This window comes from Stegostoma tigrinum, chromosome 2 (assembly GCF_030684315.1).
Source record: "Stegostoma tigrinum isolate sSteTig4 chromosome 2, sSteTig4.hap1, whole genome shotgun sequence".
NCBI lineage: Eukaryota > Metazoa > Chordata > Chondrichthyes > Orectolobiformes > Stegostomatidae > Stegostoma > Stegostoma tigrinum.
In genome coordinates this window covers 83,263,152-83,288,134 of record NC_081355.1, presented here as the reverse complement: position 1 = coordinate 83,288,134, position 24,983 = coordinate 83,263,152, and the positions used below count along the sequence as shown (strand labels likewise).

The following is a 24,983-nucleotide window of genomic DNA, read 5'->3' as shown; positions in this document are numbered from 1 at the left end:
AAAGCAGATCCCTTGCGGTACTGCAGGAGTTGCCTCCTATCTATCAGACAATTTGTGTTCCACCAATGTTCTGTTCATACACAATGTCACCTCTCTCTACCATGAATCCCTACTCTGCCAATAACCTTTTATGTAGAATCTTGTCAAATGCCTTCTGGAATTCCAAGTACAGCACATACACAGGCTCCCCTTTATCCACAACGCATATTACTCCTTCAGAAAAATCCACTAAATTGATTAAATATGATTTCCCTTTGAAATCACGCTGACTCTTTCTGATTACCTTGAGTTTTTCCAAATGCCCAATTATAATCTCTTTAATGACCTATTGTAACACCTTCCCCATAACAGACATCAAGCTAAGTATCTTATAGTTTGGGATACTCTTATACTTTTACTGTTTTCTGCATCCCTCCCCACTTGAAAAGATGAATCATATTTGCTATTTGCCAATCTGATGGAGTTAGTTTGCTCAGTACTACTTCCTTTGTGACTTAAATTTTGCAAACTCCCCCTCTACATCTACTTCCTAATTTAGTTTTTATTGGAATGTTTCTACTACGCACTACAGTAAAGACAGAAGCAAAATAATTTTTAATTGTCAATTTCTCATCTATAATTAACTCTGTATTCTTATTCTCCAGAGGACCAGCACTTGCTTTACTTGCTGTTTAGCTTTTTAAAAATCTGTTGAAACTGTGAACGTATGAAATAAAAGCAGAACTAGACCATTTGACCCCTCAAATCTGTTCCACCATTCAGTAAACTGTGTTTTTAATTCCACATTCCCATCTACCCACGATAACCATTGATCACCTGCCTAATCAGATAGTCTTGCTATCTCTTTCTTCATTCCTAATTAGCTTTCCAAAACTTTATTTCTTCCACCTGAAGGACATTTTAGTCACTATCTATTATTCTGACCAGTTGTCTGATCTATCAGCAATGACCAATTATATACGTTTTCCTTCAGCTTTATCAAACTACTTTAGTTAATCATGGATGGTGGGTCATCCTCCATTTAGATTTTATCTTTATATTAGGAATGTATTTATGCTGAGTATTCTGAAATGTGAATACTTCTTTTCTCTGTTGATCAATCTGCTAGCTAAAAATGCTAGTTCACTTCAGATGACTCCGCTTTCAAGTCCACGTAATTCTCCTTATTTAGCTTCACAATACTTGGCCTGATCCCAGTCTTCTCCCTTTCAAACTGGATGTAAAAATTCAAACATCTTGTGGTTGTTGCTTCCTAGGGGTGCCTTTACTTTATTGTCTTTAATTAATCTTATCATATTACACAATATTGAGTATTTTATAACCTGCTGTCTGGTCATTTCCAGAATGTGATATAGAACATAGAACATAGAACATTACAACACAGTACAGGCCCTTCGGCCGTCAATGTTGTGCCGACCTGTCATACCGATCTCAAGCCCATCTAACCTACACTATTCCATGTACATCCATATGCTTGTCCAATGACGACTTAAATGTACCTAAAGTTGGCGAATCTACTACCGTTGCAGGCAAAGCGTTCCCTTCCCTTACTACTCTCTGAGCAAAGAAACTACCTCTGACATCTGTCCTATATCTTTCACCCTTCAATTTAAAGCTATGCCCCCTCGTGCTCGCCATCACCATCCTAGGAAAAAGGCTCCCCCTATCCACCCTATCCAACCCTCTGATTATTTTATATGTCTCAATTAAGTCACCTCTCAACCGTCTTCTCTCTAACGAAAACAGCCTCAAGTCCCTCAGCCTTTCCTCGTAAGATCTTCCCTCCATACCAGGCAACATCCTAGTAAATCTCCTCTGCACCCTTTCCAAAGCTTCCACATCCTTCTTATAATGCGGTGACCAGAAACAAAGAGAAACAAAGAAACAGAGAAAGCTACAGCACAAGAACAGGCCCTTCGGCCCTCCAAGCCTGCGCCGATCAAGATCCTCTGTCTAACCTGTCATCTATTTTCTAACGGTCGATGTCCATTTGCTCCCTGCCCATCCATGTACCTGTCCAAATATATCTTAAAAGATGCTAACGTGTCTGCGTCTACCACCTCCGCTGGCAACGCGTTCCAGGCGCCCACCACCCCCTGTGTAAAGAACTTTCCTCCTCTCACTTTAAACTCATGGCCCCTAGTAATTGAGTCCCCGACTCTGGGGAAAAAGCTTTTTGCTATCCACCCTGTCTAAACCCCTCATGATTTTGTAGACCTCAAACAGGTCCCCCCTCAATCTCCGTGTTTCTAATGAAAATAATCCTAATCTATTCAACCTCTCTGTACGCAATACTCCAAGTGCAGCCACACCAGAGATTTGTACAGCTGCAGCATAACCTCTTGGTTCCGGAACTCGATTCCTCTATTAATAAAAGCTAAAACACTGTATGCCAATGCTAAGAAAATATCTTGAAAGCATTCTATAAATTTGAGTTTCTTACTTTAAAATTCAAAGGGAGAAAATTTATCAAGGCTTGTTGCTGATTGTGCGGATCACAACCCCACACTCAATTCCATTAAGATGAGCAGCACATTAATGTTACATTGCCTGTTCATCAATGTATTTGTAGCATGCAGTCTAGAGCAAAGTGCATTGCTGAATGACTGCATACTCAACATTGTGCATGCATGATTAACATGAGATGGAATTAACCTGTACTCCTTAAAGGCAGCCTCTCCTTTATTTAAGGGAAGATCCACTCCAGGTTATAGAGACTGGTTGTACAGTCTAATGTTCTTCATTGCACATAGGCCCATCATGTAGTCATTAAAATCTTTGTACATATGCCTAACAACCAGATGCTCAAACTCTCCCTTGCACAAATATCAATGTTGCCAAACTCACATCTACATCTTGAAGATTCGGCACATTTCATGAGGCATGTCAATGCATTAAACATTGATATTCCTCCCTCTTCCTGTGGGGAATAGATGGGAACAGGCACATCAACATACCGTGACCCCTTTGGAAGGGGGTCGATGAGGTGGCATCTCTGACACTATTGAGGATGCACCTTACCAAGTTCCACTTACCCTGATCATGTTAACTGGATAATTGACTTCTTGCTTCCACCTAAGTCTCGCTCCCCTCACCCCAAACCTCCCCTTCATGAAGTTTGTTTTCAGATATCTAAGGTTTAATGCCTGACTGTACAGTGTGGCTTCACCATGAATGTTACAAATGGCATCTGACTTCTGATGAAGGAACACTCTCAGTTTATCTAAGAGTCAACAATCATGAACTCAGATGCTGTTACAGTGTATTTATGCAACTGGAACAGATCAGAAAGCTTAGGAATTTATTCAGGGTGGGAGATTTAAGGGTTAATATTTCTTTCAAATATAGTGGTATTTGCATTTAGCATTTAAGCAAGATCAGCTGATTAAGTTTAATTTAAACTCTTAAGTTGATCTGAGGCTTAAACAAAGAAGCAGTTGACTGGGAACAGCTGCAGTGTAGTTAAGCAGGACAATTCCAAGCCACTGATTACCACCCTTTTGGTCTTGATCATCAGCAAAGTGATAGAAGAGATTGTTGAGTGTGTTTTACTAAGTGGCAGCTGCAAAGAAATGACATGCTCACTGTTGCTTGGCTTGGGGTCAATTTGGACCACTCAGTACCTGACCTCATTACAGCCTTGGTTCAAACAAACTCCAGTAGTGAGGTGAGAGTGACTGTCTTAGGCTTAGGCAGCATTTGAATGAATCAGGTATTAAACAGCTGTAGCAAAATTGGTGTCAGTGGGAATCAAGTGGAAGACTGTCCCCAGATTGGAGTCAAGCCTAGGCCAAAGAAAGATGGTTGTAGTTCTTGGAGGTCAGTCATTTCAGCTCCAGGGCATCTAGTAATTCCTCATGGTAGGAATTACCTTGGCCTAACCGCCTTCAGCACAGACCTTTCCTCTGGAGATGTTCACAGATTATTCCTTTCTATACATTCATGAAATGTGGGCTAAGGTTTAATGCCTATCATTAGTTGCCTTTAAGGTGATGGTAAGCTACTTTCTTACTCTCTTACAGACCATTTGATGTCGATACACCCACAATATTTTTAGGAAAGGTATTTGAGGATTTTGACCAAAAGACAGCAAAGAAGTGGAATACTTCCAAGTCAGGGTAGTCAGTGGCTTGGAGGGGAGTTTGTAGTTAGTGGTGTTCACATGTATCTGCTGCTCTTGTCCTTCTGGATGGTAGTAGTCATTGATTTGAAAGCTGCTGTCTGAATTAATCTCTAGAGTGCGCTGTGACTGTACATTAGTCAAGGAGGAAGTGAATCTTTTGTGTAATTGTGTCAATCAAAAATATTGTTTTATTCTGATTTCTGTCAGGCTTCATCAGTATTATTTGAGCTCATTTATCACACTTCTAATCTGTGCCTTGTAGACGCAGTAGATTTGTGGCTCTGGGAGAGTTTCCTCAGCCATACAGAGATGATAATTGATGAGAACCTTGGCCATGTCTTTATCAATGGTCAACAGTAGGGAGACTTCCCTATAGTTATCACAATTAGGCTTGTTCCTTTTTTTTTTGAAAATGCTCATGACTGTAGCATCTTGGAGTTCTCCCGGGGTGTTCTCCTAGATGAGGCAGACAGGAGCATGTAACTGCACCAGAAGATCTTTGTCTCTGCACTTCAGTGCCTCAGTAGGGATACTGTCTGTTCCAGCATTCTTGTTGTTATTATTAAGCTGATGGACAGTCCTCTCCACTTCATGCGGGCCTTGTGTGCTGCTGAGCTTGTGGTGTGTAACATGCTGTGTGGTGTGTTCATGGTTTATTTTCTATTCATTTGTGGGATGTGGGCGTCACTGGCTGGCTAGCATTTCTTGTCCATTCCTAGTTGCCCTTAAGAAGGTGGTGGTGAGCTGCCTTGAACCACTGCAGTCCTCCTGCTGCAGGTTGACCCACAATGCTAGTAGGGATGGAATTCCAGGATTTTGACCCCAACAACAGTGGAGGAATGGCGATGTATTTCCAAGTCAGGATGGTGAGTGGCTTAGAAGGAAGATTAAACGTGGCAGTGTTCCCATATGCCTGCTGCCCTTGTTCTTCTAGACAGAAGTGGTTGTAGTGAATTTCTGCAGTGCATCTTGTAGATAGTATATACAGCTGTTACTGAGCATCGGTGGTGGAGGGAGTGGATTCTTGTGGATGTAGGGCCAATCAAGTGAGCTGCTTTGTCCTGGATGGTGTCAAGCTTCTTGAGTGTCTTTGGGGCTGCACTAATCCAGGTAAGTGGGGAGTATTCATCATACTCCTGACTTGATGGTGGATGGTGGTCAGGCTTTGAAGGCTCAGGAAGTGAGTTACTCATTGCAGTATTCCTAGTTTCTGATCTGCTCTTGTAGCTGCTGTGTTTATGTGGTGAGCCCAGTTGAGTCTCTGGTCAATGATAACACGTAGGATGTTGATAGTGGGGGATTCAGTGACGGTAACACCATTGAATGTTAAGGTGTGGAGGTTAAATTGTCTCATATTGGTTATAGTCAAAGCCTGTCATTTGTGTGGTGTGAATGTTACCTGCCACTTTTCAGCCCAAACCTGGAAATTATTCAGATCTTGTTGCGTTTGAACATGGACCACTTCAGTATCTGAGGAGTCACAAATAGTACTTACTGTTGTACAGTCATCGGTGAATATCCCCAGTTCTGACCGTATGATAGAGAGAAGGTCATTGATGAAGCAGCAAAAGCGGCCTAAGACAGTACTCTGAGGAACTCCTACAGAGATGTCCTGGAGCTGAGATGATTACCTCCAGCAACTGCGACCATCTTTCTGTGTGTCAGGTATGACCCCAACCGCCAGAGAGTTTGCCTCCTGATACCCATTGATTCCAGTTCTACTAGGGCTCCTTGATGCTACATTCGATCAAATGCAGCCTTTATATAAAAGGCTGTCACTCTTGCCTCACGTCTGGAATTCAGGTCTTTTGTCCGCATTGAACCAAGGCTGTAATGAGATCAGGAGCTGAGTGGCCCTGGTGGAACCCAAACTGGATGTCACTGAGCAGGTTATTTCTGAGCCGGTGCTGCTTGATAGCACTGTGGATGACACTTTCCATCACTTTACTGATGATTCAGAGTTGACTGGTGGGGCGGTACTTGGCCAGGTTGGATTTGTCCTGCTTTTTGTGTGCAGGACATAACTGGGTAATTTTCCACATTGTCTGGTAGATTACCAGTGTTGTAACTGTATTGGAACAGCTTGACTAGGGGAGCGGCAAGTTCTGAAGGACTAGTCTTCAGTACTATTGCCGGAATTTTGTCAGGACCTGTAACCTTAGCAGTATCCAGTGTCTCTAACTGTTTTTTGATATTACGTGGAGTGAATTAGGTTGGTTGAAGACTGGTATCTATAATTTGTAATATTGCTGCAAATGCTTCAGCCTTATCTTTTGCATTGATGTGCTGGGTTCTTCCATCATTGAGCATGGGGATATTTGTGGATCCTGCTCCTCCCAGTGAGTTGTTTAATTTTCCACTACTATTCACAACCTGATGTGGCAGGACTGCAGAGCTTACTTCTGATCTGAAGGTTGTGGGATTGCTTAACTGTGTCTGTCTCTTGCTGCATTCGCTATTTGGCATGCAAATAGTCCTGTTTGTTGGCTCCACTAGGTTGATACCTCATCCTCCGGTGTACCTGGTGCTGTTCCTGGCATGCCCTCCTGCACTGTGCAAGGTTGCTCAGATTGATGACAGAGCCCTGAGAGTGTGGCTTTTGGCCACGGAGGGGCACAACAGATGATTTTCACCATGCGACAGGTGCAGGACAGATGCAGAGAAAAGAACTTACATCTGTATATGGCCTTCTTTGACCTTACAGAGGCTTGTGACACAGTCAGTCACGATGCATTATGGAGTGTCTTTCTCCGCTTTGTTTGAACCATGATGTTGGCCATCATCTTTCACCTGCCCTATGATGATAAGGAAGTTGTGGTAATGAAAAATGGCTCCACTACCCATCCATTATTCGTTTCGACTGGTGTCAAACAGGCTGCATCATCACCCAACACTGTTCTCGATCTAACTCACTGCGTTGCTTCACCTCTCTGCCAACAAGCTCCCTGCTGGAGTTGAGCTAACTTACAGAACCTGAGGGAAGTTATTAAATGGCCACTGCTTTCAAGCCAGAACCAGTCATCCCAGTCAGTGTCATTGAGCTGCAGTACACAGATGATGTTTGTGTATGTGGAATCTCAGAAGATGTACTTCAGGTGATCGTCGGCACCTTTTTATGGAGGCATATGAGAACATCAGTCTCCCCCTGAACATCTCAAAACAAGGTCTTCAACCAACCTGGCCCGGTATTGTTGATCAAAACCCCCACACATCAGAGTTCACAGGGAGACATTAGAGAATGTTAATCACTTCCAGTACCTTAGCAGTGTCCTGTCAGCCAAAGTAGCTGTTGAGGAAGAGATCCAGCACCACCTTCGGCATGCTAGCATAGCCCTCAGCTACCTGAGGAAAAGATGTTTGGGGACGTCAGCGTCAGATCAAACACCAAGATCGTGGTTTACAGAGCTGTGATGGTTTCTGTCATCCTATATGGCTCTGGCATGTGGACTGTCTACAGCAGACACCTCAAGGCGCTGGAGCAGTACCACCAACACTGGCTGCGCAAGATCCTGCAAATCTGTTGGGAAGAAAGACGCACCAACATTAGCATCCTCGATGAGGCCAACATCACCAGCATTGTGGCATTGACCACTCTTGATCGGCTACAGTGAGCTGGGCACATTGTCAGCATGACTGACGCCGGTGCTGTACTCTCAGCTTTGAAACAGCTGGTGAGTCCCAGGTAGACAGAGGAGCGCTTCAGTGATAAGCTCACTGGCAAAGTGCAGCATTCTCATAAGCATCTGGGAATCTTTGGCCCAAGATCATACAAAGTGGAGAAGGAGCATCAAGGATGGCGTTGAGTGCTTCGAGATTTGTCTTCAGGTGAAAGTGGAAACTGGGGAATTGAGTATGCTGCCACACCAATGCCCCACCTTACTCCTTCCTGTGACTATCTTTCTGTCCCTAGTATAACAGAGCTTGCATTAGCCACATCAGTCTGTACAGCTACCAGTGGACTTGCCCTGAGAGTGGAAGAGAGTTATCCTCGTCAGCAAGTGACTGCGAATGGATGAGATGGTTTCCAGACTTTGTGGGAGTGAGGAGGTGGGTTACTCACCGTTCTTGACCTCTGAGTTGCTCTTGTAGTCAGATTATTTATTTGCTAATTCACCTGAGATTTTGGAACCTCTAGGATAAAAAACAAAGACAGCAGATACATAGGGCCAATACCACCTGAACATTCCAAACCACTGACCATCCTGATTTGGATTAATTTCACTGTTTCTGGATCAAAAATCCTGGACTTCTCTTCTGAACAGCTGTGTGGGTGTATCTGCACCAAATAAACTGCAGTAATTCAAGAAGGCAGTTCATACACATTACGACTTTCTTGAAAGCGATTGTGGATGAGCTGCTAATACTGGCCTTGACAGTGATAACTCGCATATGATGATAGGTAAAACAAACAACCGTAGTGAAATCTGATAAATGTCAGCTTTCCTGCTCCTCTGATGCTGCTTGGCCTGCTGTGTTCATCCATTTCTACATCTTGTTACCTAAGATTCTCCAGTACCAACTATCCCTGAACTGTAGTGAAAAATGTGCAAGGAAGGAGTGTATAAAAACTGTAATATGGAAATATAGAAATTAGAATGACTTTAGAAGTTAAAGCCTCAATATGTAATGCCATGTGTTATGACTTTTTTTCAGTATGCGACTATTGAGAAGAATGGGGAACGATACATGTCACCTGATGACTTTGTCAGAAGATTTTTGAATTTACGTAATGGCATGGAATCTAATCCTGAGACAGTGAAGTTACTTGTAGGTGCGGTGAATCAGTCAAAAACTGGGTAAGCATATTCCTTCTGGCAAATACCGTACTGCTGCTCTTAATATATATTGATATGTTCATCATTACCATCCCTGTGTAGATGGATAACTTGTAAAGAGGTATGAATTTCCCAGTAATCAACAAAAAGAATTGTACGTCAGGATTTCACATGTTAAAATATTACTGTAACAAACTGAAAGCATCACCATTTAAATATTATATAACAAACAACCAGCATACCAAACTACAGAAAAAGCAGTTCCACATTATATAATTAATTCAGCTCGTAATACTGTATGATCTGTATGCTACGCTATACTCTCAGTCGGTATGTATGTAGGTATGACTCAATGAGTCTTGTGCTGTTTCTGGCTTTACGGTTGGTTCTTTAATCCTTGTTACAGCAAGGCAAGTTTTCTAGTGTCCTTTGCAAGTTACTTCTGAGTATCCTTAAACTGCCCAGTTTGGTTACTCAGACCAGCAATCTTAACCCTAACTGGCACTTAATGTTCCCGAAGTCTTGGCCTGGGACTCTTACTTCAGCTTAAGAAAATCTGGCAGAGGTTGGAGTGATCTCAATATACTTTATTCAGGATCCTTCTTAAAATAAAGAAACAGTTCTAAGAAAATTATAAGTCTTGGACCTGTAACATCATTCAGATTTTTTTTTTATCCTTTTATGAAAAGCTTCTAGGAATCCTGCAGCTGAGAAGAAATGCACTCAACCACTTTTTTTTTTCTTGCTGAGACATCCTAAAACTAATCCCATTGCCTGGACCTTCTGCATAGTCTTGTACCTTCCTCTGCTTCCAAGTATTTGTGCAACTTGCTTTCTGTCTTTTACTGCAACTGCTGTCTGGCATTATGTGCATTATGTCTCCTATTCTCTAGTGCAAAGCAGAGTCAGCTGTTTGGTAGCTCTAGTGAATTATACCAATCCTGTACTCAAACTCACCTTTGGAAAGGAGTAGTCAAGTGAGCTGTCTTTCCTTCATGGCCTATCTGAGAAATTGGCCAGGGATTCTCGATTTTTTTTTTAAAATTAAAAACCAAAAGAACTGCGGATGCTGTAAATCAGGAACAAAAACAAAGTTGCTGGAAAAGCAAGTCCAGTGACCCTTCATACGTTAACTCTCTTTTCTCCTTCACAGATGCTGCCAGACCTGTTGAGCTTTTCCAGCAGCTTTATTTTTATTCTCGATTTATTGTTTGTTGCAAGCCTGTGATCGCTGGTCAGTGGATGCAGTGAAATTCCTACAGCTACGCATGCACTGCAAAATTGATCAAAAACGGTCCAAGCCATTTGCTGACTTCGCAAGCTTGATTCTGAAATGGGACACATCAACAACATCCTGCAGGCTAATGGCTACCCCAAGGTGATTTCATGATCAGACCTAGTGCTGTTACTTTAGGTCCTGAAAAGTGCTCAGTCTATCATGGAATATCCTGAAAAGGCAATTCAAGTACCTCAGAAGTTTGAGCAACAAATGAAATTGTTTCATGCTTTTATCATGCAGTAGCATCTCAAGTGGTGCCTGCTAATACCAAGATGCTGTCGTCAAGCCAAAGGATATTGTGCTTAACACACAAACGACTAATGTGTTTAGGGTTAATTTCACTGCTGTTGTGATGCAAGGTCTGTAGACCATATTGCCCTGAATTTTGGCAGATCATATCAAATAACAGACTCCTTTCTTTGCTTAGAAAGGGCAGTGCACTGACTGTACACATGCAGCCCATGCTTAGATAACTTGAATGATAGTATCCAACACTAGATTTGATTGGGCAGCATTTGCCACATAATCCAGAATACGTTAAGAACTATGTAGACAGTCAGCTTAAGGTTGGCATTTCAGCTGACAGTGTGGCACATTTTGTGTGTGTTGGAATCGACATGTATAAATACAAAGGGTCCTGTTCTTCACAGACAGAACATGTACACACATTCCACCTGTTCCAAATCAATAGAACAGGTGACAACATTTCTTAGCGTATTTACAGGGCAACGCCTTCACCAGTCAGAGTCAACTCCTGTAAATTTAAACAAAGCTAACTGTCAGCAGTCATGAAATTTTATGCATTCTATGTGGCAACACTTTTATCAGAGTCCATTTGCTAACAACTCTACTCATACAGTAAAAATTGGTTCGGAGATAGTAGATGCAGGAGAATCCGAGATAACAAGGTGTAGAGCTGGATGAACACAGCAGGCCAAGCAGCTGCATGATGCTGCTTGGCCTGCTGTATTCATCCAGCTCTACACCTTGTTATCTCATACAGTAAAAATGTTGTTTTTGCTTTACTTTATTTTTTACAGACTGTCTTGAAGGCATACAATATGAAAAGCTTTGGTAAATTCCTTTTTTGAGCAATATACACGTTTTGTGCAACCAAACAACTATGAAACATTATGCAGGCTTACCTGAACCAATAATTTATTAAGGTTTAGCACAACGTTCTTGTTTTTGTATTGTATTCCTGTATAAATAAAGTTGAAAATGTAATTTTTTTTGAATACTCTTCTCAAGCAAGATGGCAGCAGTGTAAGATGCTACAGTCGGAGCTTCTCTGCTCACTGGGTTCCTTTTCATTTTCCATTCTTTTCTTTTTTTTTTCTTTTGCTCCCCTCTCCCATTTGTAGTATTACTCCCTCCCCCACCCCTACAATCTTTAGCTATTCTTAACTCCTAGTATTTAACTCTGAAGGAAGGATTCGCCTCTGGTGACCGAGTGGGAGCTGAGCATGTGGGCCATGCCCTGCAGTGGCATTGGAGTGAGTGCAGGCTGGTGCGGTATTGGTCAATCGGATGTGGGTTGGATGAGTCCCGGAGGGACCGAGTCCTCGGACGGGCCAAAGGGCCATGTCCTGGAGCAGCAGAGGAGCCGCGTCCACGGAATGACAGTGAGGCCACGTACCAAGGGCATCATGGGGTCAAGTCCTGGAGCACTAAGTGGTTGAGAGAGAGAGAGATAATAGGAACTGCAGATGCTGGAGAACCCAAGATAATAAAATGTGAGGCTGGATGAACACAGCAGGCCAAGCAGCATCTCAGGAGCACAAAAGCTGACGTTTCGGGCCTAGACCCTTCATCAGAGAGGGGGATGGGGTGAGGGTTCTGGAATAAAGAGGGAGAGAGGGGGAGGCGGACCGAAGATGGAGAGAAAAGAAGATAGGTGGAGAGAGTATACGTAGGGAGGAGATAGGTCAGTCCAGGGAAGACGGACAGGTCGAGGAGGTGGGATGAGGTTAGTAGGTAAATGGGGGTGCGGCTTGGGGTGGGAGGAAGGGACGGGTGAGAGGAAGAACAGGTTAGGGAGGCAGAGACAGGTTGGACTGGTTTTGGGATGCAGTAGGTGGAGGGGATGAGCTGGGCCGGTTGTGTGGTGCATTGGGGGGAGGGGACGAACTGGGCTGGTTTAGGGATGCAGTTGGGGAAGGGGAGATTTTGAAACTGGTGAAGCCCACATTGATACCATTAGGCTGCAGGGTTCCCAGGCGGACTCCCAGCTTGACTCCTCCCACTTCCTACAGACTAAGGGGGTGGCCATGGGCACCCGCATGGGCCCCAGCTATGCCTGCCTCGTTGCAGGTTACGTGGAACAGTCCCTCTTCCGCACCTACACAGGCCCCAAACCCCACCTCTTCCTCCGGTACATTGATGACTGTATCGGCGCCGCCTCTTGCTCCCCAGAGCAGCTCGAACAGTTAATCCACTTCACCAACACCTTCCACCCCAACCTTCAGTTCACCTGGGCCATCTCCAGCACATCCCTCACCTTCCTGGACACCTCAGTCTCCATCTCAGACAACCAGCTAGTAACTGATGTCCATTTCAAGCCCACCGACTCCCACAACTACCTAGAATACAGCTCCTCCCACCCACCCTCCTGCAAAAATTCCATCCCCTATTCCCAATTCCTCTGCCTCCGCCGCATCTGCTCCCACGATAAGACATTCCACTCCCGCACATCCCAGATGTCCAAGTTCTTTAAGGACTGCAACTTTTCCCCCCACAGTGATCGAGAACGCCCTTGACCACGTCTCCCGCATTTCCCGCAACACATCCCTCACACCCCGCCCCCCGCCACAACCGCCGAAAGAGGATCCCCCTCGTTCTCACACACCACCCCACCAACCTCCGGATACAACGCATCATCCTCCGACACTTCCGCCATCTACAATCCGACCCCACCACCCAAGACATTTTTCCATCCCCACCCCTGTCTGCTTTCCGGAGAGACCACTCTCCGTGACTCCCTTGTTTGCTCCACACTGCCCTCCAACCCCACCACACCCGGCACCTTCCCCTGCAACAGCAGGAAATGCTACACTTGCCCCCACACCTCCTCCCTCACCCTTATCCCAGGCCCCAAGATGACATTCCACATTAAGCAGAGGTTCACCTGCACATCTGCCAATGTGGTATACTGCATCCACTGTACCCGGTGTGGCGTCCTCTACATTGGGGAAACCAAGCGGAGGCTTGGAGACCGCTTTGCAGAACACCTCCGCTCAGTTCGCAACAAACAACTGCACCTCCCAGTCGCAAACCATTTCCACTCCCCCTCCCATTCTCTTGATGACATGTCCATCATGGGCCTCCTGCAGTGCCACAATGATGCCACCCGAAGGTTGCAGGAACAGCAACTCATATTCCGCCTGGGAACCCTGCAGCCTAATGGTATCAATGTGGACTTCACCAGTTTCAAAATCTCCCCTTCCCCAACTGCATCCCTAAACCAGCCCAGTTCGTCCCCTCCCCCCAATGCACCACACAACCAGCCCAGCTCTTCCCCTCCACCCACTGCATCCCAAAACCAGTCCAACCTGTCTCTGCCTCCCTAACCTGTTCTTCCTCTCACCCATCCCTTCCTCCCTCCCCAAGCCGCAGCCCCATCTACCTACTAACCTCATCCCACCTCCTTGACCTGTCCGTCTTCCCTGGACTGACCTATCCCCTCCCTACCTCCCCACCTATACTCTCTCCACCTATCTTCTTTTCTGTCCATCTTCTGTCCGCCTCCCCCTCTCTCCCTATTTATTCCAGACCCCTCACCCCATCCCCCTCTCTGATGAAGGGTCTAGGCCCGAAACGTCAGCTTTTGTGCTCCTGAGATGCTGCTTGGCCTGCTGTGTTCATCCAGCCTCACATTTTATTATCTTAGGTGGCTGAGAGAGTTCTTTAGTGGAAGGCAGCTTCAGTGGGCTCCAGCATCATTTTTTGGAGGTGATGGCTGAGTTGGTTGGTCAGCCTGTGAGGTCTGGAGCAGGGCTCTTGTTTTTCATATGGAGTAGGCCCTCAACAGTAGCATGGTGTGGACTGGTGTAGTCCAGAGCAGCAAGACGCCTTCAACAGCATAGCCTTGGCTGGAAAGCCGGGAGTGGGACTCCAGCAATGGTGTAGCAGTGAAGAAGGAAAGTTGGACTGTCTTTAAGTTACCTTTCTTTATTTTGTTCTGTGAATGGCACTTATGTACGAATGACAGTACACACTTCTCAGTGCAGTTTAATTTGAATGTATGTGACAGTAAAGAGTAATCAATATTCTTTGTCTTGCCGTCTTTAAAGATTTGTGTGCATTCACCCTATCTCATATCGAGGTGTATAGACAAAATGGATAAGGAGCAGCTATTTCCCTTAGTTGAAGGGTCAGTAATTAGGAAACACAGGTTGATAGTGAACGTGAAGAAGGTAGTGACAGTCTGGAATGCTCTGCCTTGAACGGTGGTAGAGGCGGGTGCTCCACATTCCTTTTTTATTGACAAGGTACCTGATGAGTACTTGGCATGTCGTAACATTCAAGGCTATGAGCCAAGTGCTGGTAAATGGGATAAGGTTGACTGTTAGGTGTTTCACATGTGTCACTGCAGATTGAATGGGCCCAAGGACCTCTTCAGCGCTGTATGATTCTGAGATACTCACAGATCTCTAATATTGCATTCCCTTTAAAATTGTACCTGTTGGTTGTAGAACTTCTTCCTTCTTGGATTTTTTGGTCCAGAATGTGACCTGACTCTGGGTACACAACAGTGTAGAAGTGTGTGGCTTTATCAAGAATTCTTTTAGTGGCAAAACCTCTGAACAAGACCTGTTCACGTGACTTCGGTGGTTGACCAGATTAATCCTCCCTGATAATCAAACTAGCCGCAGATGTCCAACAGCCTACTCACTGACCGACGATGGGTGCAGAAGACGGCGACGTCGTCCATGTACAAGGAGGTCTTGACCTGAAGGCCTCCGCTGCCTGGGATAGTCACGCCCTTCAGACTCACGTCCTTCCTGATGGATGCGGCGAAGGGCTCCATACAGCACACGAACAAGGCAGGAGAGAGTGGACAGCCCTGCCTGACTCCAGATCTGATGAGAAAACTGTCCGATTCCCACCTGTTGATCGAGACTGCGCTAACGGTGTTGGTGTAGAGCAGCCGGATCCAATTGCAGATGCCCTCCCCAAACCCCAATTTGGAGACGACGTCGCTCATGTGAGCATGAGAGACCCTGTCGAAGGCCTTCTCCTGGTCCAGGCTGACGAGGCAGGTGTCCACCCTCCTGTCCTGCACGTTGGCGATTGTATCCCTGATGAGCGCAAGGCTCTCGGCGATCTTCCTGCCTGGCATGGCACAGGTTTGGTCAGGGTGAATCACCGACTCCAGGACAGACCTGACCCGGTTGACTATGACCTTGGACAGGATTTTGTAGTCCAAGTTCAATAATGAAATGCGACGTCAATTCTTAATTTCTTCCCTCTCCTCCTTCCTCTTGTAAATGAGGGTGATGATGCCCTTCCTCATGGACTTGCATATTTCCCCTGCCTGAAGCACACTATCGTACACCTCCAGCAGGTCCTGGCCGACCAGGTCCCACAGAGCGGAATACAGCTCGACCGGTAAGCCATCGCTCCTAGGAGTCTTATTCCTCTCCAAGGACTTGAGGGCTCTGGTCAGCTCGGCCAGGGATATCGGCCGGTCCAGCCACTCCCTCGTGCCGTCGTCTAAGACCTCCGTGATAGACGACAGGAATGATTCGGAGGCCGTGCTGTCCGTGGGCTTCGCGTTGTACAGTCCGGCATAGAAGGATCTGCTAATCCTCAAGATATCGGGCCGAGATGACGTCACCGAGCCATCGTCCTCCTTCAGCCGGCTAAGCACAGAGCTCTCTTTGTGCACCTTCTGAAAGAAGAAACGCAAGCAGTCTCGTCCTGCTCCATGGAGCAGACCCTGGACCGGAAGATTATCCTGGAGGCCTCCGCGGCGAAGATCGAGGCTTGCTGGCCCCTCACCTCGCGGAGGTCCTCTGTGACATCGACCCCCATCGACTGCAGAAGGAGCAGGTTCTGCATCCTTTTCTGGAGTCGCAACAGCTTTCCCCGCCTCTCTCTCGCCTCCCGAACACCCTTGAGGACAAAGAACATCTTGATGTTCTCCTTCACCGTCTCCCACCAGTTGCCCGGAGACTCAAAGAGGGGTTTCACGGTTCTCCAACCGACGCATTCCCTCTTAAGCTCCTCGATGTTCTCTGGGGTCAACAGAGTCGTGTTGAGCTTCCACGTCCCTTTGCCGGCCGGCTGGTCGTCCTGTAAGTGACAGTCGGCCAGCAGGAGGCAGTGGTCAGAGAAGAACACCGGCTCGACGCCGGTGGACCTGACCGACAATGCCCGTCACACAAACAGGAAGTCTATCCTTGAGCGGATAGACCCGTCTGGCCGCGACCAGGTGTACCTCCACTGCGCTCCGTCTGCAGGGGTGCTGAAGACGTCGAGCAGCTTGGCGTCCTTCACCGTGCCCATCAGGAATCTGGACGTGACGTCCAGTTGACTCCCCCCACCTGCTGTCCCCACGCCGGATCTTCCAACTGCATCAATGATGCAGTTGAAGTCTCCGCCTAGGATGACCGGCCTGGACGTAGCCAGCAGGGGTGGAAGCCGCTGCAGGACAGCCAACCGCTCACTCCGTACCGTTGGGGCGTACACGTTGACCAGCCTCAGGGGAACGTTCCTGTAGGTGACTTCAGCCACTAGGAGGCGCCCCCCCCACCACCTCCTGAACTTGAGAGATGGTGAAGTTGTACCCCCGCAGCAAAATAGCCAGGCCCGAGGAGCGACCAGATCGAAGGCCCACAGGTCCAGGCGCCCGACCATTTCTCCTACCTGCTGAGGTGTGGTATCCCGCACTGCTGCAGAAACAGGAGGTCTGCCTTGACAGTGGTCAGGAAGGCCAACGTGGACACACATCTTGCAGTGGACTTGACGCTGTGCATATTAACGCTCGCAACGCGTACCCCCATTGTGGGCAGTGACCGCAGGACCCTCCCCAAGTCCAAGGTCCAGCCCCTCCATCTGTCCCTTCATGCCCATTGCCCGGGCGAACTGCCGGACACTGGTCGGGCTCAGGAAACCATCCATGCTGCCTTCGGGGTGGCATCTCCCCATCGGGGGTACGGAGGCAGCAGAGTCCGGCTCTGTTTCAGGCTGGGACAAGCTGTTTCCTCCTTCCCGCCTGAAAGTTCGGTCGGTGGGGGTGGGGGTCCTCCAGGGCCCCAGCGGTGCGTGGCTGGGTGTTGGAGGGAGCCTCAGGATGCCTCCTGTCACCTGGACTCAGGGTGCTGCTTTCCTTCTCCCTTGAGATCTTTAGCTTCTGCTTTGGCCCGGCCTCCTCCGAATCCCCCTCGTCAGAAGAGCTCTTCCCGCCTGATGGTTGCGGTGCCTGGTCCCCCGCTGCAGGCATGCCCTATAGAGGTGGCCCGCTTCCCCGCAAAGGTTGCAGCTTTTTTCTTTTGGGCAATCCTTTGCAAGGTGTCCCTCCTCCCTGCAGTTCCTGCAGATCGTGGCTTTGCAGTCGGCCACCACGTGACCTGACCTACCACAGGCATGGCAGACTTTAGGTTGCCCTGCATAGGTCAGGTAGCCCTTGCTCCCGCTGATCGCTAAGCTGGATGGTGGGCGTACAATGTTCCCGTCCACGCCCGTCCTCAGCGTCACCCTGACCTGTCTCTTACTGGTCCAGATCCCGAAGGGGTCCATGATGTTGGTTAAGTCCATTTCCACCTTCTCATACCTTCCAAGGAAGGTCAGGACATCAGCTGCTGGCACATGCGGGTTGTACATGTGTACACCGGCTTCTAGAAATTTCTAGAGGCATGGCATTCCAACCAGAACTCCATCAACAAACACATTGATTTGGAGCCAATCTAACATCTTCTGAGAAAAAGAACAGGAAATGACATCACCAATGCAGGAAATGACATCACCAACCCAAGGAAACCGAAACAGATAAATAGAAAGCGGGACCTAACACCAGTGCTTCACTGGAGGCTCACTGTTGATGTTACCTAGAATGGTGACAAAACATCTGGGAACACACCTTCAAGCTCAGTGAACCAGCTTACATGCGGAACAAAATAAAGACCCACTCTCTTGTGGACCGAGAGGAGGAGAGTGCTGTCTTGGAGGTGAAAGGAGGACATCGGGTTGGCAGTGCACCCTTGCAACCGGTGGATCTTAATGCTGGCTTTGGCCTAACGCTGGTTCAGGGGAGCAGCCAACCTGCAACGATGGCTGCGGCAAGTGCTCGTGCCCCAGGTCAGGGGGTCCGGAACACCATCCATGTTTTCGTAAAGTAGGTGGATGAAGGTGCACCTGTGGACCGCACCTTCTTCATGAAGAGGGTCCTGTTGGACTGGTGTGGGTTCGCTGCTGTGGACATTTACTGCCTGCAGGATTTCCCCGGAGGAGGTTTTTACGATGTGACCTTCAGGAGTGCCAAGCTTTGCGAGTGCTTCCTGGAGGTTTTCAAGGAGAAAGGAGGTGAGGGCCTCCTCTCTGTATTGACCGCTGTCCCGCTGTTTGTGATGCCAGCGCAGAGGAGCTGTATGGTGATTGTACAACCTGCATGTGCCAGCAGTTGATGTCCTGACCTTCCTTGGAAGGTACGTGAAGGTGGAAGGGGACCTAACTGACATCATGGACCCCTTTGGCATCTGGACGAGTAAGAGGCAGTCAAGGTGACGCTGAGGACGGGCGCGGATGGGAATGTCGTACACCCACCGTCCAGCTTCACGATCAGCGGGACCAAGGGCTACCTTGACCTATGCAGGGTAACCTAAAGTCTGCCATGCCTGTGGTAGGTCAGGTCACGTGGCGGCCGACTGCAAAGCCACCATCTGCAGGAACTGCAGGGAGGACGGACACCTTGCAAAGGATTGCCCACAAGAGAAAAGCTGCAACCTTTGCGGGGAAGCGGGCCACCTCTATAGGGCATGCCCGCAGCGGGGGACCACCTACGCCCAGGTCGCCGGCAGGGGCAATGCGGGGCCTGCCCCCCCCCCCCGGGGGAGAGGAAGGCACCAGGGCCCAGCAAGGACCCCACTAATGTGCAGGAGGGCCAGGTCGTGCAGAAGGGCCCAGCCCCGCAGGATGGGCCCGAGGCCAGCAAAGTACCCCTGCAGGCTCTGCTCCCCCCCCCGACCCCGACAACCCACGGTCGATGGAGGCGGCGACAGACGACCCAGGGGAGTGGACAACGGTCCGGAAAGCAAGCAGGAAGGTGCGTCGACGGGCCCAGGAACCGCAGCCGTCAGGCGGGAAGAGGCAGCTACAGGGGAGCTATAAGAGCTCCTCTGACGAGGGGGATTCGGAGAGGGCCCGCCCGAAGCAGAAGTTAAAGATCTCGATGGAGAAGGAAAGCAGCACCCCGCTTCCAGGTGACGGGAGACGTCCTGAGGCTCCCTCCGACACCCAGTCAAGTGCTGCTGGGGCACTGAAGGGCCCCTCGGAACTTCCAGGTGGGAAGGAGGAAACAGCGCATCCCCAGCCTGACCCGGAGCCGGACCCTCCTGCGTCCGCACCCCTGACGGGGGAATGCCACCCGGAAGGCAGCACGGACGGTTTCCTGAGCCTGGAGAGTGTCCAGCAGTTGGCCCGGGCAATGGGCATGAAGGGACAGATGGAGGGGCTGGACCTTGGACTTGGGGAGGGTACTGCGGTCACTGCCCACAATGGGGGTACGAGTTGCGAGCATTAATGTGCGCAGTGTCAGGTCCACCGCAAGATGTGTATCCACGTTGGCCTACCTGACCATCATCGAGGCGGACCTCCTGTTTCTGCAGGAGTGTGGGATACCACACCTCGGCAGGTACGGGAAATGGTCCGGCGCCTGGACCTGTGGGCCTTCGATCTGGTCGGGGGGTAACGACTGTCGCTCCTCGGGCCTGGCTATTCTGCTGCGGGAGCACAACTTCACCATCTCTCAAGTTCAGGAGGTGGTGGGGGGGCGCCTCCTAGTGGCTGACATCACCTACAGGAACGTTCCCCTGAGGCTGATCAACGTGTACGCCCCAGCGGTACGGAGTGAGCGGTTGGCAGTCCTGCAGCGGCTTCCACCCCTGCTGGCTACGTCCAGGCCGGTCATCCTAGGCGGAGACTTCAACTGCATCTTCGATGCAGATGGAAGATCCGGCGTGGGGACAGCGGGTGGGGGGAGTCAACTGGACGTCACGTCCAGATTCCTGATGGGCACGGTGAAGGACGCTAAGCTGCTCGACGTCTTCAGCACCCCTGCAGACGGAGCGCAGCGGAGGTACATCTGGTCGCGGCCAGATGGGTCTATCCGCTCAAGGATAGACTTCCTGTTTGTGTGACGGGCATTGTCGGTCAGGTCCACCGGCGTCGAGCCGGTGTTCTTCTCTGACCACTGCCTCCTGCTGGCCGACTGTCACTTACAGGACGACCAGCCGGCCGGCAAGGGGACGTGGAAGTTCAACATGACTCTGTTGACCCCAGCGAACGTCAAGGAGCTTAAGAGGGAGTACGCCGGTTGGAGAACGGTGAAACCCCTCTTTGAGTCTCCGGGCGACTGGTGGGAGACGGTGAAGGAGAACATCAAGAGGTTCTTTGTTCTCAAGGGTGTTCAGAAGGCGAGAGAGAGGCGGGGAAAGCTGTCGCGACTCCAGAAAAGGGTGCAGAACCTGCTCCTTCTGCAGTTGATGGGGGTCGATGTCACGGAGGACCTCCATGAGGTGAGGGGCCAGCAAGCCTCGCTCTTCGCCGCGGAGGCCTCCCGGATAATCTTCCGGTCCAGGGTCCGCTCCGTGGAGCAGGACGAAACCTGCTCGCGTTTCTTCTTTGAGAAGGTGCACAAAGAGAGCTCTGTGCTTAGCCGGCTGAAGGAGGATGACGGCTCGGTGACGTCGTCTCAGCCCGACATTTTGAGGATCAGCAGATCCTTCTATGCCGGACTGTACGACGCGAAGCTCATGGACAGCACGGCCTCCGAGTCGTTCCTGTCGTCTATCACAGAGGTCTTAGATGACGGCACGAGGGAGTGGCTGGACCGGCCGATATCCCTGGCCGAGCTGACCAGAGCCCTCAAGTCCTTGGAGAGGAATAGGACTCCCGGAAGCCACGGCTTACCGGTCGAGCTGTATTCCGCTCTGTGGGGCCTGGTCGGCCAGGACCTGCTGGAGGTGTACGATAGTGCGCTTCGGGCAGGGGAAATGTTCAAGTCAATGAGGAAGGGCATCATCGCCCTCAATTACAAGAGGAGGGGGGAGAGGGAAGAAATTAAGAATTGGCGTCCCATTTCACTTTTGAACCTGGCCTACAAAATCCTGGCCAAGGCCCAGGTCGGTCCTGGAGTCAGTGATTCACCCTGACCAAACCTGTGATGTGCCGGGCAGGAAGATCGCTGAGAGCCTTGCGCTCATCATGGATACGATCGCCTACGTGCAGGACAGGAGGGTGGACACCTGCCTCGTCAGCCTGGACCAGGAGAAGGCCTTCGACAGGGTCTCTCATGCTTACATGAGGGACGTCCTGTCCAAATTGGGGTTCGGGGAGGGCATCCGCAATTGGATCCGGCTGCTCTACGCCAACATCGTTAGCGCAGTCTCGATCAACGGGTGGGAATCAGACAGTTTTCCTGTTAGATCTGGAGTCAGGCAGGGCTGCCCGCTCTCTCCTGCCTTGTTCGTGTGCTGTGTGGAGCCCTTTGCCGCATCCATCAGGAAGGACGTGAGCCTGAAGGGCGTGACTATCCCAGGCAGCGGAGGCCTTCAGGTCAAGACCTCCCTGTACATGGATGATGTCGCCGTCTTCTGCACCCATCGTCGGTCGGTGAGTAGGCTGTTGGACATCTGCGGCCAGTTTGAACTGGCCTCGGATGCCAAAGTCCATAGGGGTAAGAGCGAGGTCATGTTCTTCGGGAGCTGGGACGACCACTCCTTCATCCCCTTCACCGTCAGGACAGACTACCTGAAGGTGCTGGATGTTTGGTTTGGTGGAGTTGGGGCATGCACTAAGACTTGGGAGGAGCGTATCACCAAATTGAAGCAGAAGCTGGGCAGGTGGACGCTCCGGTCCCCCTCCATCGCGGGTAAGAACCTGGTTGTCAGGTGTGCAGGGCTTTCGGTACTGTTATATGTGGCGCAGGCCTGGCCTATTCCCTGGACCTGCGCTGCTGCGGTCACCCGGGCAATCTTCCACTTCATTTTGGGGGTCGAGGACGGACCGGGCCCGCAGGGCACCATGTACAAAGACCTGGAAAATGGGGGAAAGGGCGTTCTGAACGCCACCCTCGCCCTGACGGCTACCTTTGTGTGCGGCTGCATCAAGCTGTGCGTGGATCCTCAGTATGCAAACACCAAGTGCCACTACTTACTGAGGTTCTACCTGTCCCCGGTGTTGCGAAGGATGGGCCTGGCCTCGTTGCCGCGGAACGCTCCGAGTAGTTGGACCGTTCCGTACCACCCGTCCTTCGTGGAGAAATTTTTGAAAGGAAACACCTTTGATCACAAGGCCGTCAGGCAGTGGTCAGTACGTTGTATCCTCGGGACCCTTCGGGTAAAGGAGAGGGTGGTTCCCGTCGTGTGGTTCCCCACGCAGACTGCCAAAGTCATTTGGTAGAATGCCTCATTGCCAGAACTTTCAAACAAGCACAAGGACATTGCTTGGCTGGCGGTGAGAGGGGCTCTGCCAGTGAGATCCTTTATGCATGCCCGGAATCTCTGCGCCACCGCACGCTGCCCTCGAGGTGGCTGCGGGGGGGACGAGACTGTCGATCACCTCCTTCTGGAGTGTGCCTGTGGGCAGGAGGTCTGGAGGGGGATGCAGTGGTATTTGTCGAGGTTCGTCCCGAGCAGCTCCATCACACGGGACTCCGTGCTGTACGGGCTGTTTCCGGGGACGCAGACCGAGATCAACATCAACTGCGCCTGGAGGACCATCACTGCGGTGAAAGAGGCTCTTTGGTCAGCCCGCAACTTGCTGGTCTGCCAGCTGAAAGAACTGACCCCGACCGAGTGTTGCAGACTGGCGCACTCCAAGGTCCAGGACTACGTGCTGAGGGACGCGCTAAAGCTTGGGGCAGCCGCTGCCAGGGCGCGGTGGAGAAAGACCACCGTATGAAACCCCTCGTCCAGAATGGAAAAAAGGGCCCTATCTGGTAACTGGGCCCAGCTGGCGCATTCCTCAACTGGTCAGGGGGCCAACTGGGACTGTGCGGGGTGACGACTGCCGGGGTGTTTTCTTTGCTTTTTTTTTCCTTCTTTGTTTTTTTCCTTTAGTTGGTGTATGTACCCCCTGGGTAACCCGGAGAGGCTTGCATGACTGGGTATGCGTGTAAATATGTTTTATTTTTTGTACATCTCACGAATAAAGTATGTTTTTTTCAAATAAAGTGACGAAACGTCTGAAAACTAACCTTCCAGCTCAGCGAGCAAACTCACATCCAGAAACTCAACCTGAGCTACAAATCTTCTCAAAACTCGCCAAAGGCAAACATGCTGCTATTTTCAGCTCTTTTCACCCTTATCTTGGCTGTTGCTCTGGTTTCTTTCATAGTGGCACACTTGCCTTGAAGTCCTTCTGCTTTCCCTTCTGACCTCCATCTACTTTGCTGCTTTGGCTGCAATGTGACAATGAGCACAACCACCCTCCTCCCCTTTATCACTTTCACTCCACTTGGAGATCCTGCAGCACAAATCAATCCCACCATAATTTAAAGCCATATCACTGTAAATTCAAAGCAGCATCTAATTACTCCAATGTCCGGAAGAGGTCAGGATTCCCAGGTACATGCCTAGAGACTGGATAGGCTGGTGATGGTTTCCTTAGAGTGGAGAAAGCTGAGGAGTTGGGGGAACCTAATTCAGGTGTACAAAGTTACGAGAGGCATAGATATGGTAGATTGGAGAAAAGATTTTCCTTTCATAAAGCGGGCATGCACCAGGGAATACTATTAAGGCAAAGTGCAGGTGGTTTAAAATGGATTTAAGGCAAAATCTATTTTTGAAGATGATGTTGGGTATCTGGAACACCCTGCCTAAAAGTGTGCAAGGCGCGGGAATTCTGAAGACATTTGAGCTATATAGCAGTTGAAACTTGAAAGCATTGTTCGAGAATTTGTTCTGATATGCAAATAAACAGACTGCAGCTGTCAGACTTCAAGTTAAAGAGAACATTTGAATCGTGATAACAAAGTGTGGAGCAGAATGAACACAGCAGGCTAAGCAACATCTTCGGAGCACAAAAGCTGATGTTTCGGGCCTCGACCCTCAGCAAAAAAAGTCAGCTTTTGTGTTCCTAAGGTGCTGTTTGGCCTGCTGTGTTCATCCTGCTCCACATTTTGTTATCTCGGATTCTCCAGCATCTGCAGTTCCCATTATCTCTCATACAGTTTTATTCGTGATATTACAGAGAGTCAGTACTAACAAAGGTTATATACTGAAGACTCTGCAGCATTGCAGCGTTACGGGATCTTTATAGAGAGAGACACACACTAGTCGACGCGACAGATAACAGTGATCTCATTGTCCAAAGCTCAGCGTTCTCCACAAATCTCATCATCTTCCTGAGCTACAGGCTGTATTCTTCAGTTAGCGTTTAGTTAACATGCACTTAACAAAATGTTACGACAAAAGTGTAATTAGGTTTTACTGAGACAGCAGTTACTGAGAACCATGGGAGTTTGAACACTGAGTTGACACTTCCTTTTAACATTCTGTGTCATGTAGTCTTTTTGCTTTTTTGACACTGACTTTTCTCGAACCTCCTACAATATGCTAGTTTCTTCCACAAGCATACAGGCTTT

General features: G+C 49.2%; 1 protein-coding gene across 1 annotated transcript in view; it reads left to right on the top strand.

Annotated features, from left to right (window-relative positions):
• The first annotated feature begins 8,782 nt into the window (after positions 1-8,782).
• The window catches only part of LOC125464790 (electrogenic aspartate/glutamate antiporter SLC25A13, mitochondrial), a 197,609-nt gene continuing 181,408 nt past the window's right edge, over positions 8,783-24,983 (top strand). Inside the window, exon 1 of the mRNA XM_048557633.2 lies at positions 8,783-8,919. Within this exon, the coding sequence (XP_048413590.1) occupies positions 8,810-8,919 (110 nt within the window). The 5' untranslated portion in view covers positions 8,783-8,809. The remainder of the gene's footprint in view (positions 8,920-24,983) is intronic.